This window comes from Brassica napus, unplaced genomic scaffold, assembly GCF_020379485.1.
Source record: "Brassica napus cultivar Da-Ae unplaced genomic scaffold, Da-Ae ScsIHWf_208;HRSCAF=366, whole genome shotgun sequence".
In the NCBI taxonomy this organism is placed as follows: domain Eukaryota; kingdom Viridiplantae; phylum Streptophyta; class Magnoliopsida; order Brassicales; family Brassicaceae; genus Brassica; species Brassica napus.
Window position 1 is genome coordinate 1 of NW_026015503.1, and position 18,847 is coordinate 18,847.

Below are 18,847 nucleotides of genomic sequence, written 5' to 3' on the forward strand. Positions count from 1 at the left end.
TAAATCCCTTCGCGGGAAGCATCAACAGCCATCTGATACTGCACTGCGATGCCTCTGAAGAAAGTACTGAGAATATGTAATTCATTGACTAGGTAAGACTTGAATTTACTGAAGAGCTTCTGAATGACTATGTAGGCTCTTGAGTGAATGTCGCAATCTTGCTCCTCAAGTCTTCAGCACGTGCCTCATCAAGATGTCGCCCCAGGATGTAAGAGATCCTGGTGGTAACTGCTTAAGCCAATACCAAGCCTCTCCAGTAGTGAGTATTTGAAGAGCTTGCAGAATAGGTAGTCCTCAGGGACTCCATTGACTTTGATAGCAGATATAAGTTCCTCGAACCTCTCCAGATGGTCCACAGGATGCTCGTGAAATAACCCACAGTAGGGTGTCTGTCCACGAGTGTGTAGTACTGCGGCTTCAACTCAAAATCGCCTATCTGGATAGCTGGAGGGCGAATAGCTGATCTGTTGGCATAGAACTGATCCAGCGGTTGTTGTAATCAGCCAACGTTCTGGGTCGAGCAGCCTCATCTACAGGTTGATCGTTCCTGTAGAATCAGTATCGGGCTCAAGGATTGCAGTCCCCTAAGCATTTTTCTGACCTGCTGCATTTGCAGATGACCCTCTTGGTCATGCAGGTCTCCATTCTCATCTAGCACAAGAACCAAATAAGCAAACCATGTATCGAAATCAGTATCGTCGATGTTCGGGATGAAGTATCGATGATGTCAAATGGAAGATATCGTTGACGAAAGAGTAGTTTCGGTCGACGGTGGTGAGTGAGTGTCGGTGAGGTGTCGGTTAGAATCGGTGTCTGGATCAACGTGTGGTTGGCGAGTGTTGATCGACGAACTAGCGTTTATTTAATTGATGAGGAGCGTCTTTCTTTATGGATTGAACGTTCCAAGCTTGCAGGATCTGATGAGAATAGCAGTTGAGTTTCCGTATTTGCTTCTTGTACTGCTAGGCATGCACCTGAAAAACAAGAAAAAAAATTATGGCAGAAAGTGTGTGTAAAGAACTAATCAGACTAAATCTATAGGCGATCAAAGCTCCCCGGCAGCGGTGCCAATTGGATCTCACTCAAATTACCCTAAGGAGGAATTAATTATCAAATAAGAGGTTTTATCGTAGTACTTAGAAATCAATCCACAAGGAGCTAGGGAATCTAATAAATCTAATCAGAGTGATTATGCTAGGTTGATTATATTAAATGTAAAAAAGCATTGTGAGCAAGGTAGTTGCTACGTTGATTTGATTGGTGTTTTTAGATGAAATAGCTAGACTCAGGGTTTATATTCAAGTATCAGGATTATAATCCTATAGATACTTAATAGTTGTATGCATGATATTATAGAGTTCAAGCTCTTAATAACAAACTGATCGGCGTTCGCTTTCTAGGTTTGTCTATTGACCAGATGAAGTGTCGATCGATGATTTTAGAGGAATATCGATTGACACACCTTTCGCACGTCGATCATTATTCTATAGGAATATCGATCAACGAGCGTTAGTCAAGCTTTACGCACGGGTTGAATAATCCTCACTAGGCTTCCTAGATCAGCTTTCACCTTACTCTAGCAATGATAGCTATTAGGACGGATTCAGGGTGAGATGCAAGTGATAACTTGAGTCTACAACTCTAGGTCAAGTTCTAGCAAGCTAAACTAGAAACAACATTAATGACAATCCTAATGATGAATATCACAACTAGCAATCTATAGTTCGGGCTAATCCATCATAACCTATTTATACCCTAAATCTAACAATAGACTACTCAGACATAGCTAAGAAATTTAACAAAAATGATAAGGTAAGAAAAACTGCATAGATAAATAGATAGATAATAATTGAGTTTCAACACAAATCTCTTTGGATCTTCTCTCCAACTCTACTAAAATCCAGAAAACCTTTGCTGTGAAAAAAAGAAAAAAAGAAAGAAAGCACCCTTTGCCTCTAACATGTTGGCAAGCTATAAATATTAGTTAAAACACGTCAGGGTAATCTTGTAAATTGGTGAAGTCTTAGGCTCTAAGTCGGTTTGGACAAAAACGGTTCTTTGCCTCTAACATGTTGGCAAGCTTCTGCGCACTTCGCTGTTGATCGATGTCACAGGGTGTGCATCGATCGATTATTTCTTCTAAATGTCGACCGCAAGTCTTGCTCGACGGTCAGTCGGATGCTTTCTACATTATCTCCAAAATGCTCCAAAATGATCAATTTCTTCCAAAACACTCTTGGACCTATAAATAAACTAAATAGACTCTAGAATATATTAACTATTATTAAACACTTATAAACCATGGCTAAAAGTGGGTAAAATCAATGGCCTATCGTTATCTAATGTCTAGATCTAAGATCTCAGCTGTCGCTTGTTGATCTCTAGAAAGTACCGATTGACGATTCTATATGAATGTCGATCGATACACCTTTTGCCCGTCGATCTCTATATCTAAAATCAACCTTCTAGCACGCTTTGCAAACAGGTTAGATAAGTTCTCTAATCTCCTAGACCAACTTCAGTGTGTATCTAGCTAATTAGATCATACTAGCTTAGTTTCAGGCAATTAACCAACATTCCGCTTGCGCCAATTAAACCTCAGATCTAAGTTTAGGATTAATCCTAGACTTAGCATAAGAGCAACTAGATGATGAACTATTTAAAACATCCTAACAACAGTTCATATTAACAATACATTGATCACCCTTTGAAGAATTATAATCTAACAATAAGACTACTCAGACATATTGATAGAACATGGTCATGATGGTCTGAATAATACTTAAATGAAATGAGTATGAAAAGTAAACAAGACAGAGTAAAGAAACAAGGGAGTTCAAGATCTTCTCTGTAATGAAGTTCAGATCTCTCTCTCCTATTCTAAGCTCTCTAAGGTATCAAGTGTGCCTCCTCTTCAAGTGTGTGACAATGGTGGAAGAATTTTCAAGAAGGTCTGTCTCTCAAATGATACAAAACCCTAATAAATAGTCTAAAATACGGCAAGAGACTTAAGATGTAATAACTTGGAGTTTTGGGTAAAACTTGTGATTTCCTTAAATGTTGATTCTCGCGGATGGTTCGCCTTCGATCGACATCGATAGTGATCCGTCGATGCTGGAAGCGATTTGTTGATCGATGTTTATCTTCAATAATTGATCCGCTTTAGTTATTTCAGCATAACTCTCAAAAAGGTTCCAAAATACCCCAGAATCATCATTTTTCTCAAATGAGTACCTAAACCTGTAAAAGCTCTGAAAAGACTCCAAATGCATATAAAAGACTCAAAAAACACACACACACACACACATATATATATATATCATGTTCTAAAGTAGGTAAAATCTATGATATATCATATACTTCAAGTGACGTATACTAGCTCTATTTTTTAAGTTGACGTCATTTGAAGTCTATTCTATTAGATATTTTTTTAATCTCAAAATATATACATTAAAACATGAAATAAACTTAAATATAAAAGCTTTAAAATATAATTTATGATACAAAATATTAATAAATTAAAAACATAGTGTTTGAATATGTAACTTTATTTAAATATTAATAAAACTAGATTCTTTAACCGCGCTACGCGCGGTTTATATTTTGTATTGTTTTTTGCATTTATTTTTAAAATTCGTTTACTTTATGTAATTTTATTTATTGAACTCAATTATTTTGTCCTACAATTTTACGTGTTACTTGTAATTTTAAAATTTATAACTTTGCATATTTATCTATTCCTTTAAAATAGTGGTCTGTTATTTGGATCATTGTGATCTGAAAATTTTCTATTATTTGAACATATTATTCAATATACTACGTGGGCATTTACACGCGAATGATATGGTATAATTTGGTAAAAATTGTCATTTTGTATGTATATTTTTGCATTCTAGATTGTATTTAGTGTAAATTTAGAATATATTCTTGTCTGACACATTTAAACCAAATGTTTTTTACTATGCTTTGCATATATTTTGTAGTACAGAGTTTTCTATTTTTATTTTTTATTTTTGAAAAAGGCTTAAGTTTTTATTTTTAGTTTCTCAAATGTATCATGGATTTATGTGTTGTAAAATAGGTTTCCATCATACGAGACCAAAAAAGAATAACATGATTAACACAATAAAGATGAGAATGTAGTGTATGGTTATTTTATTTCCTTTTGTAAACTAAATATTACATCTAAAATTAGCAGGATTCCAAATTATAAGAAGTGATACCTTTGGCTAAGATTCAGCGAAAGAGTTATAAAGAGAGAAACAACGGAAGTTGAAACGTCATCGTCTCTCATCTTGCAAGGATCAACGAAGGGAACTAAGTTTTAAAAATGGAGTTTCTTAAATGTAGGATAAAGGCAATTTCAGAGACTTCAATAAGAACAATGAAAATGAAATGTTTTATTGGATTCAATAAATAGTGACATGGCGAAAAATCATATTTCATTGGCTAATTTAATTTGCTGAGGTGGATAGGTTCAATGAAGCTTATATTCCCCTTTTAATAGTGTAAATTTAGAATATATTCTTGTCTGATACATTTAAACCAAATGTTTTTACTATGTTCTGCATATATTTTGTAGTACAGAGTTTTCTATTTTTATTTTTTATTTTGAAAAAAGCTTAAGCTTTTATTTTTAGTTTCTCAAATATATCATGGATTATGTGTTGTAAAATAGGTTTCCATCATATGAAACCAAAAAAGAATAACATGATTAACACAATAAGATGAGAATGTAGTGTATGGTTATTTTATTTCGTTTTGTAAACTAAATATTACTTCTAAAATTTAGCAGGATTCCAAATTATAGTGATACCTTTGGCTAAAATTCGGCAAAATAGCTATAAAGAGAAAACAACGGAAGTTGAAACGTCATCGTCTCTCATCTTGCAAGGATCAACGAAGGGAATTAAGTTTAAAAAAAAAGGTTCTTAAATGCAGGATAACGGCAATTTCAGAGAGTTCAATAAGAACAATGAAAATGAAGTGTTTTATTGGATTCAATAAATAGTGACATGGCAAAAAAATCATATTTCATTAGATGATTTAATTGGCTGAGGTGGATAGGCTCAGATATTTCCCTTTTAATAGAGTAAGATACACACATTTAATATATATAGATGTAAATATTATATTTTTGGGAGGAGCAGATAAAAATCATGGAATAAAATACATGAAAATTAAGATAAAATATTTAAAAAAATATAGAACAAAAAGATTTAAGTATATTTTTGTAAACTTCCAATGAAGTCTGCTTAAAATTACATGTCTACTCTATCAGCTAATTATTAGATCTGAAAGATCTGTACATTTAGAAATGTGAAAATTATTTTTAAATCTGAAAAAATTCAAAAATAAAATTTATAAGATAAAATAGTACCAAAGTAAATACATAGAGTTTGAATGTATAACTTTATTTGAATATAAGCAAAAAAATACATATTTAAAATCTATAGATCTATAACTTACATTTTTAGAGGGGAAGATGAAAACCATGAATGATATTACCTACAAAAATAAGAAAATATTGTGAGAAAGACATGAGAAAATATTAACAATGAAAGACTTTTAGAGATAAGGGAGAGTTTTAAAGATAAGTGATAGAGTTTTAGAAACTTTTGCAACCATTTTAAAGAGAGATTGTGTAAATTTATTTATCTAAGGAGAAAACAAATTGTAACTAGGTTAAAATTTACGACACTTTAAACTTCTTTTGAAACTCTGTATATACTTTTTTGGAAGTCTAGTATGATAAAGTAATTATTGTTGTGTATTCTTTATTATTTTAATAATTTAATATATTATCTTAAACTGTTGAATATTATAATTTAAATTTATTCATACAAAAAATAAATTAATCAAAATTATTTTGATTTTTTAACCTCAAATTGTTTCTGTTTTTGTTGAGTTACAAATTAGTCTACAATAAAATTGTTTTTGTTCTTTATTGTAATAGAAAAATTAATATATAAATTTATTTTTTTCATTTTTTACTCTTCTAACAGTTTTAATATATGATATCACATTAGGTTAAAGTTATTGAGTTTAAGTTGGTTTAGTTAAAATTAACTTAGTTAAATCCGGTTGGATTAAATTGCTACCGATGAGTATACTTCTTTATAAGTCTACAACGGTATTTTCTATTTTATTTATTGTTTTAATTTTAATATATTATTTACAAAATTAATTTATTTTTAATAGTTATAATATATAATTTCATATTATTATTCATAAAGTAATAATTATTCCGGAAACACCATTAAAGTATATTAAAAAAAGTATACAATGAAGTACACTTTATTGTACGTCTACTATACCCTAAACCACAAATCTTAAATTCTAAATATTTGCTTGATGATAAAAAAAAGTCTCAATTATTTTATCAAATATCATAATATACAAAATATAAACTACTAAACATTAATATGTAAATTTAACTCAATAAAACAAAAATCTCAATCTAAAATCTAAACCTAAGAAATCTAACCATAAAAGACTTAACATGTTATAACCTTTTTGCTAAACCATGAACATTGTCTAACACATGACTACCAAATTAATATATATATTTTTTAAAATTGTTCAATTGTATAATTTTTTAATTTATTTACTTCATATTAACCATTATATTGATTAATTAAAAATTTCACAACAATTATTTTTATACAATTTTAAATTTCATTTATTAGAAAAATTTACGATGTAGACTACACAATAAATCTACATATTAGATTTCTTAGGAGCTCTATATAGGTATAGGCTTTTTCTATTACGTGTAACCTTCCGAATGACAGAAGTGTAAAAGAAAATTATTGTCTGTATAAGTGGGAAATATATAATAGCTATATAAATATGTATATGTATACAGCTAGCTAGCATTGGCATTCAATCTAGCGAGAAAGCAAATGCATGGACTTCAGCGAGTGTGTCTCATATAATGCTATTTTAACTTTTAACCTAAAAAGCAAACTCTCTCTTTCTCACTCTTTTTGCTTCCACCAGATTACAAAATACCAATCGCGAGAGTCAATAAAGCACTAGACAAACAACTAATCAAATACGAACCACAGCATGTACGTTGATGCCTATTTAACACATTCAAAAATTAAGATCGGAAAATACAAACTTTGTAAACAAAATTACTGCTACATTATTATCATTTTATAAATGTACAAAATTATCAAAACAAAAAGTCTTACAACTTAACATATAAGTTTGCATATATCATATATGTTATATGGAACTGACGACCTGTTGTTGTTATAAGAATTTAATTTTTTATAATTAGAATATACTATTGTTCTTTAGTCGTCAGAACAGTGTTTTTAGAATATTTTAAAGGAAATTAAATTGTATATTAATCACAAATGAACCTTTTTTTCGACAAAATGTAAATTTATTTCATAGAAATGGCATTGAGATACAAGAAAGACTTGAATCTAAATCTGCTAAGACTTAGCAATGAGCTATCTAAGAATCCTCCAAAGAAAATATAAAAAAATTCTTAAACACAAGGTTAGGCTTAAACTTATTCATGGTGAACAATTTAAGGCTAATAAAAGACACATATATCAGCTATCGGCCACCCGGTTGGCAAAGTTTAGACGCTGTCGAAACCGCAAAAAGCCAAGATGCCATTTGAGAGGTCAGTATAGACACAATCCAGAAGGAGGCATCACAACACAGATAGGCGGAGGCGGTTAGGGCTCCCGGACCTGGCCATCGCAAGGTGAAGTTGACTCCAAAACTGACCAAACTCCAGAAGCTTAAGAAGGAGGTACATGTAGATCCAAAAGGACAAGAGCAAAAACATTCATTGAAACACAAATAGACTCTTGCAATGCAGGCGGAGGTTTACACTTTCTACTCCTGCTCCATCACGTAGAAGATATGTTAAAGCAAGATTCCAAGAGGCAGAGTACATCGACCCCAGCTTCTTTCCGGAGGCTTGAAGAACAGGAATCACGATACTCCACAGAACAAGGCAGCGACAAATTGGTGACTGAAGACATCGAAACATACACACCAGAACGGGCTAGTCCTCAAGACCCTAGGCGAATCAAATTACAAAATGAAGACACGAGACACACCTTGAAGCTCGCTGAGGTAAGCTGACAACTAGACCAGGAACAGAGGTCCTCGGCGACAACCTCCAAACACCTGTTTACTTCAGCTGAAGATGAGAAGCTCTGACAACAACTCAAAGGAGAGCAAACACAGGAAAGCGGGAGCAAGGCTCAAACTAGAGTGAGATAGGAGGCAGCGATGCTCCTCGTCACCGTAGTCAAAGCTCAGCAATCGTAGATCTGACCTAGATCTAGATCTGAATGATACAGAGAAAGCTTGTGACACGTATGAGAAGATGAGAGGAGGAAGAGTAGCCGCTGAGAGTTGTTACAAACGGACTCGTGAGGGACACGTGGCGTCCTTGGAGTGGAGCAGCTATAATTCGGTTAGAAACAGAGTATAAATTGAGCTAGTGTAGCTTCTTTTGGATTCATTCAGAAATTGAGTTGTAAAACCTCTTATCCATTTGGAATTCTAATAAACAGTTCTTACTTGGTTCATAGAGGATTTAGATCTTTCTTCTTCACAGATCTATTACTCTTGAGCTGCGGTTTGGTATTTATTGAACACTAGATCGATCATAGAGGAGCTTTATCCTCTATCTGTGGTATCATAGACTTCTTTCCTCGGAAACAGAAGCTGCGGTGATCGGAAACGATGGCGGAGACGAGATGTCAAGCTTTATTGAAAGGAGCGGGTTCGAAGGAGCTGGATGGGGTGATTGCGAACAGATTCGACGCGATCGAGAGAGAGATGAGAGATATGAACGAGAAAAGGAAAGAAGAATCGCGTCAGATCATGCTTACTCTTGAGAAGTTAATGAATCAGACGCAGCATCCATCAACGAGTCAGACGTTTGAGATGGGAGAAAATCATCGCCGATCGAAGAATCATACGGAACCAAATAGATCGAATCATCAATATCATCAGTCGAATCACTCTGGTATGACAAAGATGACGAAGATTGATTTTCCGAAATTTGATGGAAGTAAATTCAAAGAATGGTTGGAAAAAGCAGAACAATTCTTTGTGATTGATATGACACCGGAGGAGAAAAAAGTTGGGATTGCATCAATACATTTTGTCGATGAAGCGGCTACTTGGCATCTGGCGTTGGTACAAGAAGATATAGATGCAGTAGTGTTGAGTAGCTGGCGTGAGTATAAGATCAGACTCAAGAACGTTTTGAGGAGATTTTGGATGATCTGATGGCGGGATTAAAAGATCTGAAGGAAACAACGAGCATTATTGAGTACAATGCGAAGTTTGAGCTAATCAGAACACGTTTGAAGTTACCCGAAGAGTATTTGTTGAGTGCTTACCTTGCAGGCATTCGTCTGGACACTCAGATGCATGTAAGGATGTTTACTCCACAATCAACACGTCAGTGTTTTGTGCTAGGAAGACTATACGAGAAAGCACACCCACAAAGCGAAGTGAGAAGCAATGGGGGATTTGTGAAGCAACATTCAAACTATAATCATCTGAAGAAGCCAATGCCGGAGAAAAAGGAAGAAGTGCAAAAGCCAAAGGAGAATAATGGAAGATTGGTGTTGTTTCTCTCACAGACAGAGATGAATGAGAGAAGGGCTAAAGGATTGTGCTATTATTGTGATGAGAAATATTCGTTTGCACATGCACAATAGCATAAGAAACCACAGTTCTACTCTTTGGATGGCACAAATTAAGAGTTGAATGAGGAGATGGTAGAAGTAATGGAAGAGGAGGAGAGTGAATTAGCTCAGATATCAGTCAATGCGATTGCAGGAATCACAGACTATACAACTATGAAGGTGAAGGGAACTCATGGGAAGAAGACCATATATGTACTGATTGATTCCGGATCTACACACAATTTCATTGATGTGAAGATTGCGAATTTGTTGGGATGCAAGTTGCAAGAAGCAGGAAGAGCTAGAGTATCAGTGGCAGATGGTACTAAGATCAACGTTTGCGGCAAAGTAGAGAAGTTTCAATGGAACTTCCAAGGTCATAACTTCACAACAGACTTTATGGTGATTCCTTTGGGAGGTCATGACATTGTCTTAGGAGTTCAATGGTTGGCAATGCTGGGGCCAATCACATGGGACTTTCAGAAGCTGACAATGTAGTTTAAGTGGGATCAAAAGAAGGTGATACTAAATGGTATAACTGCAGGGTCAGTAAGAGAGATTAAAGCGAGAAATATGGAGAGTTCAAGAGAATCTGATATGCAACTGCGTATGATCTACGCTTATGAAGAGAGCACTGTTGAACCATTCCAACTCAGACTGATGCATTCGGAGGGGAGTTCAGCTTTGGTATCAGACAAGATACAGCAACTGGTTCTCAAATATGGGGATATATTCGAGGAACCAAATACACTACCACCATTTAGAGACAATCATAATCACAAGATTGTCCTAAAGGATGGATCTGACCCGGTGAATCAACGGCCTTATAGGTATGCAGTTCATCAGAAGAATGAGATTGACAAGATGGTACGAAAGTTGTTGAAGGCGGGGACAATTCAACCTAGTGCTAGCCCGTATGCATCTCCTGTGGTTTTGGTGAAAAAGAAAGACAACACTTGGAGGCTATGTGTGGATTACAGAAAGTTGAATAACATGACTATCAAGGATCGGTTTCCGATTCCACTCATTGAAGACTTGATGGATGAATTGGGAGGATCAATGATATACTCAAATATTGACTTGAGGGCAGGCTATCATCAGGTGAGAATGGAGCCAGATGACATGCAGAAAACGGCTTTTAGAACTCACACAGGCCATTATGAGTATTTGGTAATGCCTTTTGGCTTAACCAATGCACCGGCTACATTCCAAGGGTTGATGAATCATGTTTTCAGAGAGTATCTCAGAAAGTTTGTTTTGATATTCTTTGATGACATACTGATATACAGTTCATCAGAAGAAGAGCATGTGAAGCATTTGGAAGAAGTATTTCAGACGATGAGATTGAATAAAATGTTTGCCAAGAGAAGCAAATGTGAGTTTGGCACAGACAGAGTGGAATATTTGGGACACTTCATCCAAGCTAGTGGGGTTTCAACAGATCCAAGGAAGGTCAAAGCTGTGAGTGAGTGGCCAGTACCAAAAAATCTAAAAATGTTGAGAGGGTTCCTGGGATTAGCTGGTTATTACCGACGTTATGTGGAGCGTTTTGGGATAAAAGCTCGACCCTTGACAGCTCTCACTAAGAAGGAGGGTTTTTGTTGGAATGAGGAAGTACAGTTGGCTTTGGATGAATTGAAGACAAGTCTCTGCAACGCTCCTGTTCTAGCATTACCACAATTTGATAAACCATTCGTTGTGGAGACAGATGCTTGTGGTAATGGTATAGGCGCGGTACTGATGCAAGGAGGACACCCTTTAGCTTATATCAGTCGCCAATTGAAAGGGAAACAATTACATATGTCCATCTATGAAAAGGAGCTATTGGCAGTTGTATATGTAGTACATAAGTGGTGTCATTATCTTTTGACAAATCATTTTGTCATTAGAACTGATCAGCGGAGCCTTAAATAACTCTTGGAACAGAGGCTTAACACGCCAATTCAGCAACAATGGTTACCTAAGTTGCTTGAATTTAACTATGAGATACAATACAAACAAGGAAAAGATAATGTAGCAGCAGATGCACTATCAAGGGTTGAAGGATCAGAGATACTACATATGGCAATGACAGTCTTGGAGTGTGATTTGATGAAGCAAATTAAAGACTGTTATGAAGAAGATGCAGCAGTTAAGCAGTTTATTGAGAACTTGAAACAAAATCCTCAGGTTAAGAAGCATTTTTCATTGTCTCAGGAAATTCTCAGAAGAAAGAATAAGATTGCGATTCCTCAAAGTGTGACATTACGAAACTCAATATTGGACTGGCTTCATTGCTCAGGACAAGGTGGTCACTCGGGAAGAGATGTCATAGTGCAACGAGTGCGAAGTTTATTCTACTGGAAAGGTTTAATAAAGGACATACAATCTTATTTGCGGAGTTGTTTGGTTTGTTAGCAATGCAAGTATGATAATGCTGCTTCACCAGGATTATTGCAACCTCTACCTATACCGGAGGCGGTTTGGATTGACATTTCAATGGATTTCATTGATGGGTTGCCTACATCATTTGGGAAAAGAGTCATCTTTGTTGTCGTAAACCGCCTACGTAAAGCAGCTCACTTTATGGCGTTGAAACATCCTTACACAGCTATGTCAGTAGCTCAGATGTTCTTGGATCACGTCTACAAACTGCATGGGTTTCCGAGATCGATTGTGAGTGACAGGGATGCGGTGTTTCTCAGTGAGTTCTGGCAAGAATTATTTGCGTTACAGGGATGTTCTCTGAACATGTCAACGGCGTATCATCCTCAGAGTGATGGTCAAACCGAGGTTCAACAGATGTTTGGAAACATACTTGAGGTGTATGACAAGCGATAAGCCTCACATGTGGAGCAAGTGGCTACCGTTAGCAGAGTATTGGTATAATACCAATTTCCATTCAGCAACGCAGTCTACTCCGTATGAGACTGTGTATGGTCAGCCACCAGCGGTTCATTTACCTTACTTACCCGGAGAAACTAAAGTACAGGTTGTGGCTAAGTGCTTGGAGGATAGACAGAAGATGATTTTTACTTCTTAAGTTTCATCTGTTGCGAGCTTAACATCGAATGAAACAAGAAGCTGATAAGCATAGAAGTGAGCGAAGCTTTGAAGTGGGAGATAGGGTATTCGTGAAGTTGCAGCCTTATAGGCAACAGTCAGTGGTGATTAGAGGTTCGCAGAAAATTTCACCAAAGTTCTTTTGTAATAACCCTCACAAGGATATATAATTTTGGTCGAGAAAAATCCCTCTCGACCAGTTTGGAGTTGGTTCGATCAGAATTAAAAATAAAAATCGACCCGGTGAATTATTCTTGATGGGACTGTCTCGAGACCAAAGTACCTACTCTTAATAGTTCAGACCAAGTGTTAATTATTATGGTCGAGTTTTATCTAAGCTGGACGAGAACCGATGGACGGGAAACATTTTATCGAAAACTGGTCTTAAATACTTTCAGCTGCTTGCGAGTCATGTGCATGTCATGTGCTGCCTGGCTGCTTGCTTCCTTCCTGACCTGAACATGTGACTTGCACCTTCCAGCTTGCTTGCTACATTAAAGTCATGCGAGTTTCACACCTTCTTGAAGTTTCTTCATGGAAAGGAAATGACATTACTTCATGGGAAGGAAAGTGTGATTTAGCTCACCACATGTCTCATACTGATCTGAAACTTTTGTCCTTTCTTGCTGACTCTTCTCCTGCTGTTTCCCCTGTCATTTATTACCTTGTCCTCTTCCTGGTCGAGCTCATTCATCTCAGAAACAAGAAAGAAAAATTCAGAGAGAAAGAGAGAAAGAAAGAGAGAAAAATCTGTGAGGAAAATACATGAAAAATTCAGAAAACAATAAGAGAAGAGAAGTGAGCTTGGACGACCCTTTCTCACCCTCTTCTGACTTTAATCAGTGAGTATTGGTGTGGTTAAGAGCTGAATATTTGGTGTCCTGAAGTTCAGAATCACCCATGTTCTTCAGCCTTTGGTTTTGATCGGTAAGATGTATTTTGATCAGTTTTCAGTGAGAAGTTCTGTTGGTTTGGAAAAACGCTTGAGGCTTTGTCTGAATGAATCCGACCTTGGCTTGATATGGCACTGATCAGGTTAGGAGTGGCTTCAACGATAACTTGTGTACCATCTGAATTCAGAAGATTGTTGATTTGAATCGGTAAGAGCTTATGGGTTTAATGAGATCAGTTTTTGTTAAGCTTCAGTCTCCTGTTTCAGTTATGTTTGATGATAACCAAGTGCTGTGTCTTGATAAACCTATCAGGAACAGTTGTCTAAATTCATATATGGTTCACTCTTGGTTGGTGTATGATTGAAATTGTATCATAGAACCAGTAGCTGAACTTATGTGAATTGTCAGAATTAAACCGAACTGATTTGATCTTGTCCTCAACTGATCTGAGTGGAGCTGTCTATGGTCTGAACTTGTCATGTAGTGATATAGTCTGAGTTTAACTGAATTTTTAGGACCAGAGCTGAACTTGTCTTGTACCAAACTGATGTTAGCGGAACTAAACTGAAACGTTATGAGCTGAGATGAGTTTCTTCTTGAACCGGAATGATGAACCTTAAGTTCCAACAACTTTCTTTTGTTCAGTTACCCGAGGAGATTGGAATGGTCAGCCCGATCATGCCTTGTCTTTATTCTGAATCTGGAAGTGAAGAAGAAGTGGAGTGTGATTAGCTTGAGCTCGAGTCTAGTCTTCCTTAGCCAATCTCTTAGACTCAAAGGTGAGTCTAGATAGATGATTAAAGAGTTATAATTAGTGTTTCATGATTAAAATTTTTGATGATTGATAGGCTTTGTCTCTTGATTAATATTGAACTGGCGAGGTGTTTACTTAGTGTAAACACTAATAAATATTTATGAATAATTATAGAGGTTTATTCTAAACCTTAGTACTTATTCTCAAGTACTAATACATATGTATAGTATTAAATATATAAGTATAGATCATATGTATAGTATTAAATATTTACTCACTCTCCCAAAAGTTCCCGCATTACCGTGAATTGTTCCTGCGATACGGAACAAGGTTACGAAGACACGATGATGGGGTCGCACCCTGAAGGCCGTGTAACTGCATGCAGCGTTAGATGTTCAATCTTGGAATATCTAATGGATATGGTGCTTATATTTATTTCCCTGCTAGGCTCGGTTAGCCTTGGTAGTTTTCCGGGTTTAGTCTATATTATAAGTATGAGTGAATGGCGGGTGTCGTGGAGGTGATGTTTAAGATAAGATTGACATCGATGGAATGATAAGGCTTATATATGTATTTTTATTAGTTGTGGAATATATTTCCACTGCATACAAATGGAGTTGATTGCTTGAGATATTATTAATATTTGTTGGGGTGCGGGACTAGGCTCACTGAGTAAACTAGTTACTCATGACTCATTTGTGATGCATGTAACCAATAGGCGGGAGACCTTACTCTAGGACGGGAAGGAACATCATTAGCCAGCGGTAGTTTTATTATCCTTGCAAAGGCGTTTTGATATTTCTTATTTATAAGATTTATTGACCGAAAATCTCGAGGTTAATTTATAACAAATTTTGTAAGATGCTTTTGAATGATATATAAAGAATGCTTGTTTAAAGTACGGGTTCCATATTATATTAGTCCTTGTCCAGATGAACTAACTATCGGGTATTGCTTTTTCGGGTTGAAAAGCCTAGACTGATATCTGATAGGAGCGTTGGTGTTCTTTGGTTGTTGGTCTAAGGCGATCAGAAGTATTCTGAGAACCTCGGATCGACCATCGAGGAACATCAACCGTGTCATTTCCGGTCAACTACGATCGGGGGTGTCACATCTTTGGACCTTATAAAGTGCTAGACAAACATGGGAAAGTCGCTTATAAGCTAGCGTTACCGGAGTACTCAAGGATCCATCATGTATTCCATGTATCTCAACTCAAGAAGTTGGTAGGAGAAGCAACGACCTCTACTCAGCTCCCTACTATTCTTCAAGAGACAGAGGTAAAGGTTCCTGAAGCTTGCTTGGATCGTAAGATGGTGAAACGCCAAGGCAGAGCTGCGACTATGATTTTAGTGAAATGGGTTGATGACACTGCAGAAAATGCAACATGGGAGTTTCTTTATGATTTTCAGAAGCGTTTTCAACAGTTTCAACTTAACCTTGTGGACAAGGTTGTTTCGGAGGGAAGGATTTGATTACAGGAAAGCTTGTGACACGTGTGAGAAGATGACAGGAGGAAGAGTAGCCGTTGAGAGTTGTTACAAAAGACTCATGAGGGACACGTGTCGTCCTTGGAGTGGAGCAGTTATGATTCGGTTAGAAACAAAGTATAAATTGAGCTAGTGTAGCTTCTTTTGGATTCATTCAGAAATTGAGTTGTAAAACCTCTTATCCATTTGGAATTCTAATAAACAGTTCGTACTTGGTTCATAGAGGATTTAGATCTTACTTCTTCACAGATCTATTACTCTTGAGCTGAGATTTGGTGTTTCTTGAACACTAGATCGATCATAGAGGAGCTTTATCCTCTATCACTGAACCGCACCACTGTAGAAAGAAACCTTAGGGGACCCTTCAGCTAACAAACGAAACTAGCTCCTCATTGCTGCTCCAGAGGTGACGAAGACACCAACGTTACCTGTTTAGAACCGCCGGTGAACCCGAAGAGAGCCGGTGGAGATCAAGAGAAACAAGTATATCAGAGTGGGTAAGAGGGTTGGGTGAGGGGAGGAGGTGGTGAGCGAAATCGAAAGGGGGGGGGGGGGTGACCAGCGGCGGTAGAGAGCCCACCGGCCACCAAAACAAAGTAGATCTGAGTTTTGTTTTTTGTTTTGAGAGGATTTAGAGAGAGAAAAATTTAGAGAGAAATAAAATTCTTCGTAACTTACTGAGAACAAAAACGAAACTAAAGAGATAAGCTTAACTAAGAATTCATAACTAAGAATACATTGCAAAAGAAACTACACAGGATACATCAGGCTCGCAAATTATAAGGGAACTCTTAAGTAGATTCTATAATCTTAGAAACTTATTTATCATCCAGAATTATTATTTTGAATATCAAGATACCAACTACTTCGACTGAACCCAAACCAGATCTACATAAGAATTCCACATTTTCTGCCTCATCTTCTTCACCTTCCTTCAGGGTGCAAAGGAAAAAGCTCAAGAGTTACATTGTCAATATTAAAAGTAGTTGCTATTGTAGCATTTATACTACTATTTATGTTTCTTCTGCTCTCTATCTTCAAGTTCTCAAATCCCCAGCTCCTACATGTCCTCTTGTACTCATTCTCTTCAAGTAACTCCTTCATCACCATTGGTTCTCTCTACACAAACAATAAACAAAAACAATTACTTGTATTTAATTAAACTCCATTACAAAACTATATAAACTAGTCCTTGTTAAAACATACCTTGAAGTCAGGTGAAGACGATGTTCTTGTCTTCATTGTTACACTTGCATTAGAGACACTAGTAGTACTGAGGCTGCCTTGGCAACTTAAGCTGAGGTTGTTCCTCTTCTGCTTCTGTCTCTCCCGCGCTTTGTGGTTCTGAAACCAGTAGAACACATTCTTCCCTTCGATTTTTCCGTATTTACCGAGTTGAGAAGTTATGTGCTCGATCTGTTGCGCGTTAGGAGTCCGCATTCCACCTTTGTACAAGATCTCAAGTATTTTTATCTGTTCTTGAGTTGGGTTCCACCTTGTCCCTCCCGGGTGCATCTCCACCTAATATGCCATATTTGTTTGTTGAAGGAAAAAATAGGATATAGTAAAATATAATATAATATAATATAATATAATATAAGACGGCATGATGCAGTTCAGTCATTACAGATTGTTAATGTTTTCGGTATATATGCCCCTTTTTGTGAAAAGGAAAATGTCTATTTTGCATAACTCATACTAAAACAAAATATTTCAAGTGAAAATATCAAATTTGAATGTAAAATAAGGGGACTGACTTGAGAAAAGTCTCGTTTGTGTTCAAGAGAGTAGTGAGATTTTGTTGGAGCGGCTTGATCGGGTTTAATGAAGCTCTTGAGATCGAAAGTAGCGGAAGTGACGCCCGAGGAAGAAGAAGGAGGGGAGGAAGGGCTGCCGGAGAGCTTAGGGGCCAGAGGACGGAAGCGTTTGCAGCTAAAGGATGATGGCGACTCTTGTTGCTGCTCCCAAGACGAAAACCCATTGGAAAACTCATGAACCTTCATTTCTTTATATTTATTTAACAAATGTGGTGTCGTCGCTCTCGTTGGATGACTTGACTGATGTATATATAGAAGGATTCTCGAAATGCTAATGTGTTATGAATGATGGTAATTGGTGATATCCAGTTGGGAAAAAGAATGAAAAATGAACAGATGATATTTTTTTTAAAAAAAGTTGGGCGTCGGGAAACAAAAGACCAAATGATGAGATATAGTTGACTTTTATCATCTCAAATATCTGTTCTTTATTCCAAATATAAATATTTCGAAGTAATAGCAATTAGGCGCATATAAAATTTTAAACTAATGAAAGATATTGAAATCTCTGTTTTTATTGGCTGAGAAAGCGAATTTCATTATTGTAAATATTATTTTTTATTATTTTGTGAATATGAAATGCATACGTGTGATGGTCTATATATACTCATAATACATGCGTACGCTTATGTTTATGTCGGCCACTACAAGAAAACACAAGTTTTACGAGGGCAGTTTTCCTCGCTAATTCGTCGTAAAAGCAGTGTTACGACGAATTAGCGAGGAAACCCGTTTCGTCGTTATATGTTTGTCGTAACGCATATATCCTCGCTAAATCGTCGTAAGTTAGCGAGGAAATAATTTCGTCGTAAAAGCGAAGGAGGATATTTCGTCGTAAAGACCACGTAAAGATTCCTCGTAAGGACGTCGCTAATTTCCTCGTAAAGACCACGTAAAGATTCCTCGTAAGGACGTCGCTAACATTCCTCGTAATTACCACGAAAATCTTTCCTCGTAAGACACACGTAAATAAATACTCGTAAAATTGACGTAAATACCTTGAAAACTTTCCACGTAAAGAAAACGTAAAAACCTTGATAGATTTCCAAACGTTTCCTCGTAAAAACCACGTTAAGCTTCCACGTAAAGAAGCCGCAAAATTAGCTACGAATTTACTTCGTTTCATTATTTTATAGAAATATAAAAAATTATAATTATAAATATAATTTAA

At 36.3% G+C, this 18,847-nt stretch overlaps 1 protein-coding gene across 1 annotated transcript; it reads right to left on the reverse strand.

The window, feature by feature from the left end:
* Nucleotides 1-16,555: 16,555 nt before the first annotated feature.
* On the reverse strand, nucleotides 16,556-17,988 carry LOC106378806 (WUSCHEL-related homeobox 4-like). The gene is made up of 3 exons (XM_013818876.3): nucleotides 17,617-17,988; nucleotides 17,066-17,380; nucleotides 16,556-16,978 (listed from the first exon to the last, which is right to left on the reverse strand). Exons 1-3 carry the CDS (start codon nucleotides 17,860-17,862, stop codon nucleotides 16,784-16,786), a joined length of 756 nt encoding a protein of 251 aa, XP_013674330.2. The 5' UTR covers nucleotides 17,863-17,988; the 3' UTR covers nucleotides 16,556-16,783.
* Nucleotides 17,989-18,847: the final 859 nt, after the last annotated feature.